Raw genomic sequence first — 18453 nt, forward strand, 5'->3', positions numbered from 1 at the left:
ACTCCCAATCGGGAATTCTGGGTTCGAAACCAGGGCGAATCAGAAATGGTTGGGTACGTTTCCTATCACCTAATGCCACTGTTCACCTAGCAGTAAATAGGTACCCAGGAGTTAGCTTGTTGTGGGGCTACATCCTGGGGACGGTCAGTAATTCGACGTTGGGAGGGGGGGGGGGGCGGACCTCAATGTAAACCTAACATGTACTGTATATGTTAGTACACTGGCTGCCTGTCCCATGAAACAATTAATTATAGGAGTTGAGGATGTTGTATTGTAAGGTAAGGAAATAAAGGCTGATGAAATGAGGTAGAGAAGGAGGGGAGAAGGGAGGGAGAGAGAGAGGAAAGGAGGGAGGGAGAGAGGGAAGGAGGGAGAGAGGGAAGGAGGGAGAGAGGGAAGGAGGGAGAGAGGGAAGGAGGAAGAGAGGGAAGGAGGCAGTAAAGGAGAGGAAAAGGAAGGGAAGATGGAAGGGAGAGAAGGAACGAGCAGGGGGAAAGGAAGGAAGGAAGGGCAGCAAGGAAGGCTGCAGGAGTCGACCTGACACGGTAGAGGCAGCAGCAGCAGACAGAGAAATTCCCGCCTCAGTACTGACTGGGGAGTCACAGTGTCCACACGCCCTCTCCCTTCTCCACACCACACAATACACCCATAGTCCAGTTGTGTGTACACAATACATATATACCCATACATCCACAGCAGAAACAGGGGCTAGAAATCCGCAATATTCAAGGCAGGAGAGTGCAGTGTTGTGAAGGCTCGACATAGGTCGCTCCGGACGTATTAGCGAGAGTGTCTGCCTCAGGTCCGAGCCCAAGTATGCATGTCGGGCAGCCATCGATTCGCAAGTGATATAGATCCTTCACTGGTGGAGGTGAGGCAGGTAAGTGGGTAGTGGGTGTACGGGGTAGTTGTGGTGGGTGAGAGAGTCGTGGGAAGGAGGTGGTAGTGGAGAGGATGAGAGAGAGGGAAAGTTCTCGGTAGGGACAACAAGATAGTATTGGTGGTGAAAGGATTGTTTGAAAACAAGAAATAAAAGTCAGCTCCTAGAAAGTTTCAAATTTTCAGTATACAAAAAGTTAAAACTTAAGCCAATTTCCATTTACTGTGTTTAAACCTCAATATCAATATTCATTACAAACTGCTTACATTCTTACATATGCTTACATAAGTATTATTCTTATTCTTATATAAACAAGCATGAAATATATATGATCAATTTTCACAGAAACATAGGAAGAATTTTTTATAAAAACCTATATCAACATAAAATTCATTTAGAGACCTTAGGTGAGCACGTGAGGCGTCTTGAAGGTCACGACATGACTATCGAGTCACGAATCTCATCGCCATAAAGGAAACCGGGCCAGCGCGGCCCCTTGACCTCACTGCAGAAGAAAACGGACCTAAACATGGGATGGGATACATGCACTTTATTGCGTATCTGATGAAATATATGTCGCAGTAGGATGCAGGTCACGTCTTACACAAGACTGTTTGTCTGTGGATATTTAAATCCATCTAACCCAATCCACCCCTGACCCAACCCGATCCATCCGACTTAACCCAATCCGTTCCTTCTAAATTAGTCTAACCTACATAGGTTTAGGTTAGCCCGCTAGGGCTTAGTTACCAAGTTTAGTTACTTAGTTTAGGTTAGTTACCAAGGGAAATACATCCAAACCAAACAATATATACGATTTTGACAAACAGAAAACGAGCTTTCCAAGTCGCTTTGTGTAAAACATGACTGTTCTTCGTCGGTGAACGATCTTGTTGCACGGGGCACGTTGAATAATGCTGTGTTTACTTCTCCGACCCGCGGCTTTGTTATTAAAAGTCGGTCTTTGACATGGCAAAATTTGATTTAAATATTTGTTTTATGTCCCGTGGTCTTAACTGCCTTCTGAACCAGGTGAGGTTATCTTCATATTGAACTAAAAAACGGCTAGTGGTTTTGTTCTTGTTGCGTTGTTCAGGGGCCAATGCAGGTATTTGGAGGTCTCTGTGTTGCAGAGCTGTGGGTGGGTGTCAGCGTTGCAGAGCTGTGGGTGGGTGTCAGCGTTGCAGAGCTGTGGGTGGACGTCAGCGTTGCAGAGCTGTGGGTGGGGCGATTTGGCGTACTGTGGCGATGTCTGGAAGCAATTTTGTCCTCGTCAGTAATTACACTGATTGCCTTTGTGGTACTCCCCTCTTCTACATTTTACATAATTTGAGCTTTTATTTTTTAGTTTCTGATGAGATTTATAAGATTTACAGCAGACATTCTGTCGCTCAAAGAATTAAAATTAACTATAATGCAGCTTGCCAACCAAAATTATCATCTTTGGTTAATCTATGATACTGATGACCTTAAGTTGCTCAGGACGAGTCCCTCCATGAAGGGACGACGCGGAAGACGTTGACTGGGAAGCATAAAGCGTGATGGCAGGTTGACCTATGGTCGATATGGCCCTCCTGGGTCAGGGCCTCTTGCCCCGTTGTCACGTCCTCCTGGGACCATTGTTTACCAAAGCTACGCAATTACAATTGACTAGAACGACAAAGACTCAAAAGGAATGCCACCATTTTGAAGTCTTCGATGAGCTACCAGCCGTACTCATACTTCGAAGGGGTCCAGTAAGGTCTCGATTATCTTGTAATCCTCCTTGAGAGGCACTGAGTGAGCCAGAGGGAAGAGACGGGTACTGGGTCCCATTACGGAGCTTCTCCAAGTTTGCTTAGCACTGAATCTTTCTGGAATGTTCTGGAAAAAAGGTATATTTCAGAATATCCTGTCCTGGTCACAAAAGCAAAGTTCGTCGGGAATAATAGCCATTTTCTTTACGTTGGAGGTATAAGCAATTAGTAAACAACACTTCCAGGAAAAATTGCTACACAGTGTATTAGGAACTATTGATATATGGTCCAGCATAACCACCTAAACATAGCCTTTTGCTCTCGTGCGTTTTCGCATGTAAGTGTGTATACATTCTTTTATATCTCAACGTCCGCCTTCCTGTCAATGTGGACAGTTCACAACACTGAAGACTAAACAACACACCAGAAGATGAGACGGCGACATTTCGGTCCGTACAGGACCGAACAAACACCACTTAACTCCCACAGTTCTCACTAAGGGCCAGAATAGGTACAGCCAAAACGCTGTACCTATTCTGGGCTTAATTACCCTTTGTTTTCCGTCAAGGTACCACAGATTACCCTCCCAACAATTATAACCATATTACTTGAGTACCCCCAAAATAACAGCTCGCCCTCTATACCATTACCTCCTCAGTCTTCCTTGATGATAGCATGACTTACCTAACGAGCAGAGTAACATTATTAAACTCAACTAATTAAGGATTATAGTTGAACGTATTCGGCGAATGAGGGGTGAGAAGACGTACTAGAAACTACAATCTATGAGTGCAAGCAATTGTTGTTTATCAACAGACATGGGTCTACAAGATCGTGCGGTAACACGCTCTCTTCTGTCTGTACTCACCGGATGAAGTTTGTAACGCTCAGACGAACCCGGATTTAAGATGAGCTAGTCTAACACATTGCCTTTGCGCCACAAGTATTTATGAAGGTTAGAACCGGATAAATTTAGCTTCCCGCGACTATGAAGCAAAGATTTGGACACCAAAACAACACTAGCAGACCAGCAGCGGGTTCAAGGCTGCCCTGGAAGGCCAGGTGCAGATATTGAAGAATATTCCATTTGTTTGTACTTGTCTGATTTTACGGCTTCATTGTGGTTGGCCGCACCACATACCTGATCAACTCCAAAAAAATATATAGGTGTCAGCCAGGGTGGATACACACGTGTAGTTCCACACCTGCTGTTTGCTGTTCTTCCAGTGGTATATTGTGATAATATCTCGATAAAGTATAGGATCACCAGGATTTTGGGTCATTCAGAAAACATGTGTAGGACTGCATAGTAGACCTAAAGGATTTTTTTTAGATGTCTGTTATTTTACATATGTGATGTGACAAGACAACTTTTCCTGAATCTTGAAGGCTCCAGAAGGAAGGAGTGAGGAGGACAAGGTGCATGAATGGCTCCAAGAGGTTGCTGTTGTTGCTAAACATCGTCACACACAGGTTAGGATTGTGCTAATATTGAGCAATTATAAATAAGTAGCAAAAATACCGGCGTTTACATAAGCATAAAAGCCCCATAATGAACACGTAAGCGTCAGGCCGTTTATGTAAATATAAACAAAAGAAAAAAGGTTGCATAAAAATAGAAGTACCGAATTTAATAATAAAGACGTTAACGTTGGCTCATTTATTTAAATTTATCCGATAAAAACATCTAAATCTCGTTTGAGGACATGCAGATACTAACCACTTATTTCTTGAACGCCAGATATATGTGGTCATTATTTCACCGGTGACTAGGCTTTGGCAGAGAGGCACCAGGTGGACCAACTTGAAAACAATTGCTTGTGTTTGCCTTTTTTATATATGGTTCCAGTTCTTTTATTGTTTTTGTAACTTGTAAATACACCATATATACACCCATACATAAATTTACACGTATTTAGCACATATTACAAAAAAGACTTAATGAGCAGTTTGAAATGTGGCCAACATTTCCCACCTGACCTGGACCTATTACCAGCTTAGCGCGGCCCTGCCCATGACTATAATAAATACAGGAGGTAAACAAAACAAGTAATGCGAAAATCGTACAGAAAAATACAGCACCATACGCAAGTAATCATTTTGACGCAATCAAGTAACAGCCTAATGAATAACCAACCTTGGTTACCTTGAGATAGTTTCGGGGGCTTAGCGTCCCCGCGGCCCGGTCCTCGACCAGGCCTCCTCGTTGCTGGACTGGTCAACCAGGCTGTTGGACGCGGCTGCTTGCAGCCTGACGTATGAGTCACAACCTGGTTGATCAGGTATCCTTTGGAGGTGCTTATCAAGTTCTCTCTTAAACACTGTAAAGGGTCGGCGGTCAGTTATGCCCCTTATGTGTAGTGGAAGCGTGTTGAACAGTCTCGGGCCTCTGATGTTGATAGAGTTCTCTCTCAGAGTACCTATTGCACCTCTGCTTTTCAACGGGGGTATTCTGCACATCCTGCCATGCCGTCTGGTCTCATGAGGTAATAACAAATATCAACAATAACTAATTCTTCGCAAACTTTTCAAGCTAAAATATTCCAACATTACGATGAACGATAACTTTTTCGACGAGAAAGTGAAACTCCCTTTCACTGATTGCGTTTTGAAAATTCCTTTTTTATTGGTTTCCAATCCTAGTTCAAGCGTGATTAATTTGGTTGGTTCCGTCAGGAATCCACCCCCGCGGTCGAGTTTCTTATCCTAAAATTATGGTTAAATTATAGGTGGTTATTTGACCGACTTTATATAAACCCGTGCCGACATAATGCCCCCAGGCCCACCATACAACACACTCCGGAAATACATGCAACAATTTCCTCGCCGAAAATACTACCTATAATGTGTATGATAAGCTCAAGTAATTGCACCTCGCTACAGCAGCGTCACGAAAACAAAATTCTTGGCATAATATGAGGGAAGACTCGTGTGTTTTGTCTATAATGCGATGCGTGTCTCAACTTTATACTGAATATCGACATCCACCCACAGATTACTCTTTACATTCGTTGCTATTGTTGATGTTATAGATCCAACCACACGGCACAAAAGTTTGAAATAACACGGGCAGAGACTTTATTTAAACTTTCACTACCTTTAACTTTTAAAATTAACAACTAAAATCAATATCGAGAAATTTTATGTAAAAATAAAAGCCTATTTTTCTAAAACTACCTGAATATTCGCTAAATAGATGAACATTTATTATTTCAAAATAATTAAACAAAAAACAAAATGCAGTTAAAGAAATATATCGACAAAAACATAAATATACAAAATTATTCAGACCCCGTTCCCTAATGGTTGGTCGCGGTATTTTTTTTTCTCTCACCCAAGCTCCTGTACCCAAATTAGAAGCAAGAACCCCAGCCCCTCTACCTGAAGGATCAATGTCTGCAGGGAAGGGGGTTGGGGGAAGAGCGTGCAGTAGCCGGCCCTCAGGTGGGGACGCTCAGGGGCCTTCCCTCTAGTGGGACGGAAAGGAATGGAGAGCAAGTGGTTCTTCTTGGAAAAGGGTTCAAAGGGTTGGAGGACTACGTCCTCCTTGGTGATAGGGTGGTGGGAAAGCGTTACTTCCTTGGGGAAGAGGAGGGTAGGGGTGGAGGACAAGAGGCATGCCTTAGGGTGGAGAGGGCACAGATGTGGGAGAATCAAGAGGTCTACTGCGTAAGGGAGAGCAGGGGGGGTGCGGGGCAGGAGGGAAGGTTAACGGGAAGTGGACGGGACAGCTGGAAGGGAAGGGGTCGTTATGGCGATAAAGCAAGTAGGGGAGAGTGAAGGTGGGGGAGCAGGCGACGCGAGAGTGAAGGTGGGACGTGATGTAGAGTTGGAGGAGAAACGGAAGGAGGCAGCGAAATTGTCCAAGATAACACATTAAAATTAGTAACATTATTTACAGCTTCTACGTATCAATTTAAAAAAACGGCGTTATTTCAATAAATCTTTTAAACTGAGGGTCCGTATAAATATTCCTCAATAAGCGTGGACGAGAGATGGTGGAGACTAACATATTCTTGCAGGCCACACTGGCCCTGAACACGGAGTATTTGGACCCACACCCACTCTATCCACGCCACACTGGCCCTGATCACGGAGTATTTGGACCCACACCCACTCTATCCACGCCACACTGGCCCTGATCACGGAGTATTTGGACCCACACCCACTCTATCCACGCCACACTGGCCCTGATCACGGAGTATTTGGACCCACACCCACTCTATCCACGCCACACTGGCCCTGATCACGGAGTATTTGGACCCACACCCACTCTATCCACGCCACACTGGCCCTGATCACGGAGTATTTGGACCCACACCCACTCTATCCACGCCACACTGGCCCTGATCATTTAGTATTTGGACCTATACACACACCATAATCGGGGCCATTGTGACTTGCGTTTGGTCAAATATAGGACACAGGTCACGGAGTATATGAACCATTCTACTCCATACAGGTCTCATTGGCCCTGATAACGGACTACATGGACCAAAACACCTTCCATGTGCGACTCGTTGGCCCGGTATTTATCGTATTAGATTCCTTAGGATTAACCTTGTCTAAAAATTTAGTCAAACACCTCATACAATGTAAAGATATGTTGGGGTTAGAAGAAAAAAAAGCGTTTGCGTTCAGTATTTATCACAACTGAAAACATAAATAAGTATAAAACTATGAGGATTGGTAACTTGGTATAAAGAGAGGCTCTTCACAGTAGCATTACAACTATCGTCTTAAAGACATTGTCAGGGAAATCAGAGATATGTCAAAAACTGTCAGGTGGAAGGTATTCACCTCTTGGTTTGGTGTTGGGCTTTGTTCAGCCTAATTATTCTTGACAAAGAATAATTAGGCTGAAAGTCTGATCGTGTACTGAAAAGTCTTATAATTATTCAGTTTTTAATTTATATAGTGTACTGAATACTTCTTGCTAAAGTATATCAACCAACATAAGGAACATCTTCCGTGGCCATAACAAACGAAGTTGGTAAGCAACAGACAGCCCCCCAACTGACGTTAACAAAAACAAGTTAGCATCAGCAGACGGTAAAGTTGGCGAATCATTAGACTGTTCAGGTGACGTGCCGCTGCTCAGTAACCAACGTGAACAGTCTCTCAAAGCTACGCTGATGGTCGCACGATCCGCTGGGTGATATGTTGAAGGTCCATCAAATAACAAAAGATGAATGTAACTGCTTCCAGGCCCAGCCATTTAAGGATAATGTGGTGGAAATTTGTGTATCAAAGGTCATCGTATAGGGTGGTGTGGCTGGCTGGCTCGTATATGGTCTTGGGGAACAAAGTTGAGAAAGAGGAAGGAGGGAAAAAAAAAGAGACAAAAAGAGAAGTCAGGGGAAAAATTAGAGACATGGAATAAATACAGAGAGATGAACCCCATATATCAGATTATATACTATGAGCGTGGTCTCATAGTATATAATCTGATATATATTATAATTCTAGTGTGTGATCTGGTCAAAATATATATATATATATATATATATATATATATATATATATATATATATATATATATATATATATATATATATATATATATATATATATATATATATATATATACTATGAATTTATTCAATGATTCAGTTCAGAACTAAAGTATACTTGCTGGTGTGTCAATATTGTGGTGACTTAATTCCCTCCAGAGGTTGATAGGCCATAGTGTTGAAAGGCCGCTCACACACACACACACACACACACACACACACACACACACACACACACACACACACACACACACACACACACACACACACACACATACACACACACATATATATATATATATATATATATATATATATATATATATATATATATATATATATATATATGCTTCACGCCCCCGACGATGGGAATTAAATTATTTAGATATTCACATTTCCTCATAAACATTGTATTTGTCTGACGTTCCTCAGGGATGGGGTGTGGACGACGCTGTGGGTGTTGGGCTCTGAGTGAGCTGGAGTTGGAACGCTCCAGACACCAAGCTACACTAGAGGAGAACACCCGCTACCAGAGGCACATCCAGGTCAGTTCTGGTCAAGTAAGGTCACGCTACACTCGCGTACTTCATGCTAGTTTAATGTCACTCTTTTACAGATCATTTGGTAAATATGCAGGCGATGAGTCACAATAACGTGGCTGAAGTATGTTGACCAGACCACACACTAGAAATTGAAGGGACGACGACGTTTCGGTCCGTCCTGGACCATTCTCAAGTCGAAACGTCGTCGTCCCTTCAATTTCTAGTGTGTGGTCTGGTCAACATTTGGTAAATAGTTTGTCACGCTAGGTCAACTGAGGTCACGAGAAGATATTCAAACTTATTTAAACTCTTTCTACGCCGATTCATACAAGTTTAGCTAGTTAAGGTGAGTACATCATGAGACAAAGGCCTGTAGAGGTAGAGAAGGCCTTAATAACTCTAAATCTAGTTAACAATGGATCGAAAATGAATTTAAACAGCAACAAACCATCACATTCAAACTAGGCTGTTTGCGTATTAAAGGCTTATGGTGGTTCAAACGCTGTTGTGTGTGTCTTTGGTAGAAAGTAATTATCAATACTAGTTATAGATTTATACACATGACATCACTGAATATCACTTGGGTAAACTTGGTAGAACACTTTTTGATTGAAGAAAAATGTAGTTGCTACCAATCTTGCTAAACTAATTCTTTACAAAGATATTTTGTAATATCGTTCAAACTACTTCATCATTCCTAACGGCATCCTTAATTACCTCACCCTTAATGACCTTGACCCCCCCCCCCGCCACCACACGTTTTCCCGTCTATTAACACTGGCACTGTATACCTGGCCTCATGCGGGTCGATGTTCAATCCCCGACAGTTCAAGTGGTTGGGGACCATTCCTTTCTCCGTCTTAACCCAAATCCTTATCCTCGAATCCCTTCCAAGTGACACATAATTATATATACCGCATCTTCCTGATAATTACGTTACAAATTAAAATCCTCACATCTCTGAGTTTCTCTGCAAGATAAACAGAACCAAATGCAGCCTAGTCCCCCCCATCATTAGGCAATTTTCCAGCAAGATTTGCCATCAACACCTGTAGACAAGAGACGAGGCGTCCGGTAATCAATGTTAATGACGAGGACGCCACGGTGTAACCTCCACCATGACAGCTCTACGACACGCGATCGTCGCCTCGACCACTTTTGGTCTAAATTGTGAACTTTCCTTGATGTTACTACGAATGTTAGTGGAGGAGAAGCAGGGGGGGGGGGACTGCCTCGCCGCGTCCCCTTGCTTCTGTGGCATAAGAACCGCTCACCATTGGAGCAACTTTCGTAAATCAATTTTGTCTAGTTCTATATCAGTACAATACAATAGAAAACACATTTGCGTATCATTTTACTTAAGTGTCCTGTTTAAAAAACTAATGAAACTTTATAATATTTGTTGGCATATAATTATTGTTAGATTGCAATGTCACACTAACGTGGCTGAGAACATCGAACCCAGCCCACACTTGTGAACTGAAAGTGGCGACGTTTTGGTCCGTCCTGGACCAATATGTCGTACGGCTAACGTAATATATTTGTTGCTAAATTATTTATTAACATCAGTTCTCGCAAGGGAGTCATGATGTTGTTGTTGCCTTTGCAGGAGCTGCGTGACGAACTATCGACCTTACATTCTACCGTAGCTGACCTTGAACGACGCTACTCTGACCTCTCAGCACGCTACCGGGGCACCGTAGCTTCTCTGGACGAGGTACAACCTACTACAATACTTGTATTATCAGATATATTACTTTAATATCCATCATACGTGCTACAATTCACCTTACACACTAACACGCGTCATAATATCACAATCATTTACGAACTCAAAGTGGTGAGATGATTCCCATTTTTCAGGTCAATGACACAACTTTAAGATTGAAAGACCACTCTTCCGACCTGGTCGACCAGAACCGTCGCCTCAGATCCAACTGTGAGAAACTGGAGGAGGAGGTAAGGCTTACAATTATAGTAGATGAGCATCACTATGTATTTGTTTTTTTACGTTATATCTGCAGATACTCTCAGAAACATTCTCATCCCTATTTTACGTGACTGCCACAAACACTTGAGTATGATAAAGTACTTATTAGCTAGTTTGTTCTGTTGAAATTGATGTGTGCAGAAGAGATCAAGGGAGTCCGGTAAGACGTTAATTAGCAGGATAACTATGACATTCAAGAACCCTTGAGGTTCTCCGACTCTCATTCCTACCAGGTCAGCAGTGTGAAGGACTATGAGTTAATCTTTGTCCTTACACTTGTTTGCTACATGTTAGGTCTTAAAAGTTAATATAGCAACATTTTACGTGTGGTATTTTTAAGGATTTTAATGGATCATTTGTAGTATATATGTTTTAAGTTATTTTCCTGCCACGTAATCTTACTAAAATTACTCTTGGTACCAAGGCAAGGCTCCTGCGGGAGGAGCTGGAGAGCGCCCGAGCCCATGCCGAGGAGGAACATAGGCGTCGAGTATCCAGCGAAGTCTCCCTCAGTAGAGATCTGGTCGACGCAGAGAGGAAATGTCACGTGAAACTTCGTCGGGCTCATTCCCTCCACGATATAGATAAGCAACACCTTCGTCATGACCTGGACCGCCTTCAACACGCCCTCCACCGGGAGAAAAAGAACCACCAAATGACATTACGCGATCTCTACCGTCATTATCCCTACACATACTGCGGACCCCATAGCATCTACAACTGCCACGACTGCTACCATGATCCCATGCTACTAGACTAAGTAAACTGGATATCATATCTCAAATAACCGATGGCAACGAATTGTACACTTATTATGCGACCAATGAGCTTAGGGCCAATCAAAAACTGATGGCAACGAATTGTACACTTATTATGCGACAAATGAGCTTAAGGCCAATCAACCGCGGGAAGGTTATCAAGGCCACACAAGAACTTATTGACCTTGTACATATTACTAAATATAACCAAGGACTAGGTAACTCAATATTTGGACAGAAAATGGGGTAGCCTAATGATGTATAATATATCTCCCAAGCTTACTGACCAACCAGAGGACATACTTTAGTCCCGAAAATAGCACATTATAAAGTAAACTCAGAGTATATATCATGAAAAACAGAATCAAATTTCGGCTTATTTATCCTATTACGACCACTCCGATTTGTTGGACTTCACGATAAGGGAGCCTATAGGTAGTTATTTGGCCAAAGCGCTCGTATTACATTCACAAAGGTAATATAGAAGGCATGGTGGTGCGCTGGGATTAAGGCCAATCAACCTTTGGAGGGATATTTGATTACTAGTACTTACTGACCAACCAGCAAGAATACTTTTTTCCTGAACATCGATGTTTACCATTTCCTCTCTGTTCAGGACGATGTTCATTAAGTCCTGAACATCGTTCAGGACTAAAGCAAACTCTCTGTGTATATTTACCAAAAACGAGCGCTACACTTTTTAGAATTTACACAGAGAATTTCTGAGAGATATGTTGGAATTCTAATAATGCTGATGATATACAAGAATGTATACGCAGGTGTATAAAGCTTTTTCTATGTACACTTAAAGTTTACTAATGTCGTGGGCTATGCTCAGCTTTAATGTATATTTGATGGTTGGTCAGCATCAACCCAATTCAAAAAGACCATAGTATTGATCTACTTATTAAGTACTGTATAATGCAGTTCCTCAGCATTTAACAATAACATACAGTATATTTTCATACCTTCATTTCAGCTCCAATACACCAGTTTCCTTTTGCAGAGAAAAAAGGATGAGCCTCAATGCAGATAAAAAAAAATATACTAGTAAACACCCATAGAAAATTAGCAGTAGTATTTATCAAATTTAAAATTTAAAATATAAATCAGTACTAAATATGTAAAGCCTAAACTTAAAAATAAATTCAATCTAGATAACGCTACGGTGTCGATTCATATTTCCTCATATTTGTTAGTAAAATAGTACAGCAGTAGCAGTGACCTATTCGCTTCAGACGTTTCATATAAATTGGAATATCTTTTCCAAAACAGTATAGCATTAAATGGCATATCTCATCCAACCTTGAAACACCGGAAGGAATTTGTGCTGGCAGAAGCTACACAGCAAGCCTAGCTTACCTTTTGAGAAACCCTTTTCAGTAATTGGATGCTCTCTGCATCAATGGTGCTGGCAGAGCAAAGGTTCCACTCCATTTGGGTAAGTTGTAATTATTTGAAAAAGAGCAGTGCCTTCTGAAGAGAATTTCGAGAAACTTACATAATGAATCTTAACGCAATAAATCCAGCACCAGTTGGATGTTGTTGTTAAAGATTCGCTACATGGAACAAAAAGTTCCAAGTAACACGGGCTATGGTGAGCCCGTAGATAGTTATACCAGTTGGATACAGGACTATGGGCTACTGTAATATCTGAATAAAATGATAATTGCTTTGTCCTCATATCAAAATAGCGCAGCACTCCAGAGGTCTGAATGTAACAATTATCCTCAAGTTAGGATTCACAATATATTCTCTCACACTGAGGTGGTGCTCCACATTCTCAAATATTTACATGAAGAGGTACCATGTCTAGTAGCCTCGAGGGGAACAGGAAGTTAGCGGCTCGTCAAAGGTTTTATCATTGTTCCCATAGATTAACAAAGCGTACAGCTTATTTCCCATTAACTCAGGGAAGGAGCTGAATGCCGGATGGGAAATGTTGCTCTGGCAACTACAAAACCAATAACCACTTAATACCTTTTGAAGATATAAGCATCAGACGATTGTTAATTATTTTAAAGGTTGAATTAAAGGTTGAGGTCTTCTTTGGAGAATAAAGTTAAAATTACAGTTTCAGCAGAATGTAATTAGCTCAAACTACTTTAGAAAAGAATGAACCTAACTGTACTTTGAACCAATAATAGTTAGCCATATTTGACAGTTCTATTAATAGTTGAACTGGAATGTAGTTGCGAAAATTCTTTACTACTGATCAAGCTTCCCCTTCTTTTCATACAGGTAATATCCCTATTTTATTTGATATTAAAATATTTTAATTATTCAAAAACCAAGAGACAAAATGTAGCGACATTATCAACCAATTAACGACCAGCTGATGGTTTATCGTATAACCACCTATTAATAAAATGTTGAACTGGTAAATCTTCGATGCCAAAAATTTAAAATATTTAAGACACCCTTTCAACTAAAGCTAGATGCTGCCATTTTCGATGAAAGTACAACGCAAGTTACAGAAAGCCATTCCGTAACATATTTTGGACTAACTATAATAAATATTGATATCGCCGAACCTAGCAAAAATAGTATGTTGAAAAATAATAAATGTACACAATTTAAGTTTTCTACTAGTTACTTATGCTTTAAATATATATAGGCTAATCATGTGCACATATTCTAATTTATCTAAATGGATTTCTATTTGTGGTAAATTTGACAATTTCTAACTTTCGAATGATATAACAAGAACATGCATTTTTCTATATTAAAGTACATACTTTCGTTTCAGCGCCTGTTTCAGTTTTTAATAACATTGTAAATATAAGACATACAGATACCACGTTGGTTGGTGTTGGGATTGAAGCTTAACCTCTGAATGATATCAAAGTCACCATAGTACAATTATTGACCACCAGAAAGTATACTTTAATGCTTAACATTGTTCAGAGCTATAATTAATTCCTCGTGTCTTTACACCAAGTGCATAGACACCAAGTGTCTATATTCCATGTGTGCAGCCACTGTCACTCCACGTTGATGACGGATGCAGTGTGAAGGAATTGTATTATTTACCGTCAATGCTGTCAACATATAAGTACCTGTCATGCCTGTCAGTTTACCGTAACAAAGCATTATAGATTTCTAGAACTGGCGTAATAAAATGTATTAACTGTTGAGGAGTCTTTGCCTATTATAATAAGTCATTTATAACAAATACAGAGGATAGTTTTACGGTGGTTACTCAGCATTTGTGTATCTTATCAAGCCATTAATCCCCCCACAGTAGTAAAGGTCTACGGGCTCACCATAGCCCGTGCTACTTGGAACTTTATGTTCCAGGTAGCACGGAATCTTTAACAACAACAACAACCCCACACTAGCTTATTGACCGGCCACACTGTACTTTAGTACTGAACATTGTCCAGGACAAAATTAAATACTCTCGAGTGTATATACGTCGAGATTTTGGTTACACCTTTCTGTGTAATTATAAGGTGCGGCAATTTACTCTCGACAGCAGCTGACGTGGTGTGTCTGTTAATACCTCACGAATTATTTTTGTCTTATATACTTCATTTGAACTATGCCGAACACAGAGCTTTATGTGTTGTGTAACTAGCCATTCATTCCCATATAATGGTTCCTACACTAAATGGTATTCATCATATTAGTGTACACTACATAATTTATAACATAAGGCGACGATAACCTAATTAGCTTAGTTTCTCAGCATGTAACAATAACGAAAATAAAACTAGTAGGATTATATGGTGATTGTTTGAATAACATAATATTATCAAGTCACAATCGACGTGATAAAGGTAAAGGATGAACCGAAACATCGATGTCCCTTCATCTGGTGTGTGGTTTAGGCATGAATAACATTCAGTTATGAATGAATAACAAATAACAGTTCAACATCATTTCTAGATACTCTCTTAACCCCCAATGTACCTTCTTGAATATAAATATATAAATGAATAAATAATTTAAGTCAAATTGAATCAAGTGTTGACAAAGGCCCAGATCGGCCGAAACGTTCATCTCTTTCCCATTTCTCTGTGGATTTTCCGCATATAAATAAATAAATAAAATAAATAAGTTTACAGGTGTAATGCAGAGAAACTGGAACATGTGGACAGGTGTAATACGACCTCTGGTTCAGGCGAACACCAGCACAGGCAAGAAAATGTATATATGTGGTTAGCATTGTTAATGTGTGGCCACGTCTGTGGTAGAAAATAATAAATAAAAAAAAAGCCCATGACTAATATTTTTAAAATATAATTTTCATGACATGAATTGGGATGTTGTACAGCGTTCTGTCGTTTTTTGAAGAGTAATTTTTGTAATTCTCTTTTGTAATTTTGAAGAGTTTGTAATTCTCAACATTAAACCTCTGAAACAGCTCATTCACAAATGATGTTTATCTAACACAGTGCACAGTTACATTACACAGTGCACATTACGATTTCAACTTAGGTTCAACAGAGCAGAAGAAGTTGTTAAACACATATGGCAAAATCTTACTGAAGCGACCACACGAGTCATGAATACTCATACTCCGCCCAAGTAAAACAAAAACAAGCAACACTTAGTGGGCCAGCCAGAGGCTTAGGGCCCGCCCAGTGGGCCAGCCAGAGGCTTAGGGCCCGCCCAGTGGGCCAGCCAGAGGCTTAGGGCCCGCCCAGTGGGCCAGCCAGAGGCTTAGGGCCCGCGCAGTGGGCCAGCCAGAGGCTTAGGGCCCGCGCAGGAATATCCCTGCAAAAAAAAAAAAAAAAAACATAATTCAGGTCCAAAATAACGTAATATATTTTAAGATACACAATAGAACTATGTCACATTTGTTTAATGTTGGCCTTAAGGCAAATAGAACTATGTCACATTTGTTTAATGTTGGGCTTAAGGCATTTAACCATGCCAGCGCTATAGAATCTACCAACCCGTAAATATGCTTTAATCCATTACATAGTTCAGAATTTACAAATATTTTTAGTGCATATACACTGATATAAGAGAAACGCCTTACTGTGTATCTCTTGGGAAGTACCTGAGGGAACGAGCCTAATGCCTAAGGAGCTGTAAGTGCGGAAGGAGGAGGTTACTGGTTATCAAACCCCGCCTTTTTTGAGTTTTAAAATATATGGGTTATGGTTTGAAGGCATATCGATAACCAAGGACTTCAAGGCTACTTTATTCCTATTCGTCGAGTATATTTTTTTTTACTATAAACGAAACGGTAATCATGCGGGATTTGTAGATAATTATCCAGGTGGTGTCTTAAGCCTTTTCAACCCTCTACCGATACTGTTTTTATTTTATATTGTATACAGTATAGAAACTTGGAACCTTTACATACATGAAGATGAAACACTTAAAGGAAATATGAAGTCAGTTTAAATTATATAAATAAAACATGATATGGTATATATATCCGATGAACGACGAAACATCGGAAAATAGGTAAAAATGTGTCCGCTTACGAAACCTGTACATCTTTCCTCAATCATGACGATTTAGTTGGAATTTACTAAACAATTTGTTAGGTTGGAAAAGCTCTGCGTGGTCTTTCTCGACCTATGTAGAAAATTGGAAACATCGAGAAGTTCCTTTTTTAATAAATGCTAAGCCGGCATGATTGACAAAAGATGTACAGGTTTTGTAAGTGGACATGTAAGTGATGAATTCCTGATAACATGAGACTGTGGAAGGGTTGCCATCACGACATCGATAACAAACTTCCCGCTCATGACGTCAGATTGGAGAGTCGTGTCCTACCTGTGGACTGTCCTCAAGTTTGGCACTTGTGCCACTTTGCACATACATGACTGCTCAGCTCCACGCTGTGATGAATGACACGCCTGAAATTTATAGGTGTGTGTGTGTCGTATATGGGTATGTGTTATGCATAGCCGTGTCACGCATGGCTGTGTCCTATATAGCTGTGTCGTGTATGTGTCACGTATAGCTGTGTCGTGTGTGTGTGTGTGTCATGCACAGCTGTGCCGTGTATAAATATATCATATATGGCTGCGGCCGACCCTCCTGCTGCATGCATTTTTCTAAGCCTACTGCATATTCAAATTCGCCATTTTCCCATATTAATTTTAATTATTTCACGTAAATTATATAGTATATGTGAACAAGTTAGGTATTTAAGTTCTATAGGCAATTATTTATTTTGATAGTACGTATATGAAGCATTTACAGAGCCGTAATTTGAACATAGTCAGCGAATCATTGTTAAATGTTAAAGCGACATCACCAGCTAAGAGTCGCGTGTAAATACAACATTCATAAACATGAAGTTTAGCGGCTGGATTAACGAGCATTTAACCTTTGTTTATGAGGCCGGGGATGCATGTAGCTCCATACGATTACTGATAGATATCAACTGATGCTTGCGTCTGCGGGGTCGGCCGCCGCATGGACGCGTCGAGCTAAAATTAAAATGCAATAATTAAACATCTACGCCACTTACCTGGACCATACAGGCTCCTGGGAGACTCCATCAAAGGATTCTGGTACTTCCTTGAGAGACATATCCCGGCGCACACGCACTTAGATAATGGTATAATCCCGTGGCGTTGAGGAGAGCGACGCAGTGATGCTGCTAACGACACTGACAAGAGCAGACTGACGACTCACGCTTTGAACTGTTGAGAAGTTGCCGGGGTTTCCTAGGCTACCGATTTTGAGATTACAAATTAATTCTTCTTTGGAGAGAGAGAGAACAAGCGAATTCGAGTCTTGTGTGAGAAATATAGTATTTTTTAATTCAGCTTGAGCCAGATTCAGTAATACAGACATATTCAATTTGGCTTATAAACACCCGACAGACTCATTTATGTGCAAACGATCGTTATGGGCTCTTTGGCGCCCATTCCATACTCAACTGTCAGTCTCTGGTTCAAAGTTTAAAAACTCTTATAGAAGTCATCAATCACGAATCTATATATCACCATTCACTTGTGTGTTAGATAAAGATAATTGTAAGTTACACTAAGGCTGTTTTAATCAGAAGGCGGGAATATCTTCACGTTATTCATGACTACATCAACTGTCGTCTAGTT

The 18453-nt window shown here is 40.7% G+C and overlaps 2 protein-coding genes across 2 annotated transcripts in view; one reads left to right on the forward strand and one right to left on the reverse strand.

The window, feature by feature from the left end:
- The window catches only part of LOC123771697 (platelet-activating factor acetylhydrolase), a 101300-nt gene extending 83088 nt beyond the window's left edge, over positions 1-18212 (reverse strand). Inside the window, exon 1 of the mRNA XM_069313491.1 lies at positions 17862-18212. The gene's annotated coding sequence lies outside the window, so the exon portion shown is untranslated. The remainder of the gene's footprint in view (positions 1-17861) is intronic.
- On the forward strand, positions 599-12581 carry LOC123771695 (M protein, serotype 24). Its single transcript, XM_045764342.2, has 5 exons — positions 599-880; positions 8562-8674; positions 10281-10388; positions 10535-10630; positions 11086-12581. Exons 2-5 carry the CDS (start codon positions 8564-8566, stop codon positions 11419-11421), a joined length of 651 nt encoding a protein of 216 aa, XP_045620298.1. The 5' UTR covers positions 599-880; positions 8562-8563; the 3' UTR covers positions 11422-12581.
- Positions 18213-18453: the final 241 nt, after the last annotated feature.

The sequence above is a fragment of the Procambarus clarkii genome, chromosome 75, assembly GCF_040958095.1.
Source record: "Procambarus clarkii isolate CNS0578487 chromosome 75, FALCON_Pclarkii_2.0, whole genome shotgun sequence".
Classification (NCBI taxonomy): domain Eukaryota; kingdom Metazoa; phylum Arthropoda; class Malacostraca; order Decapoda; family Cambaridae; genus Procambarus; species Procambarus clarkii.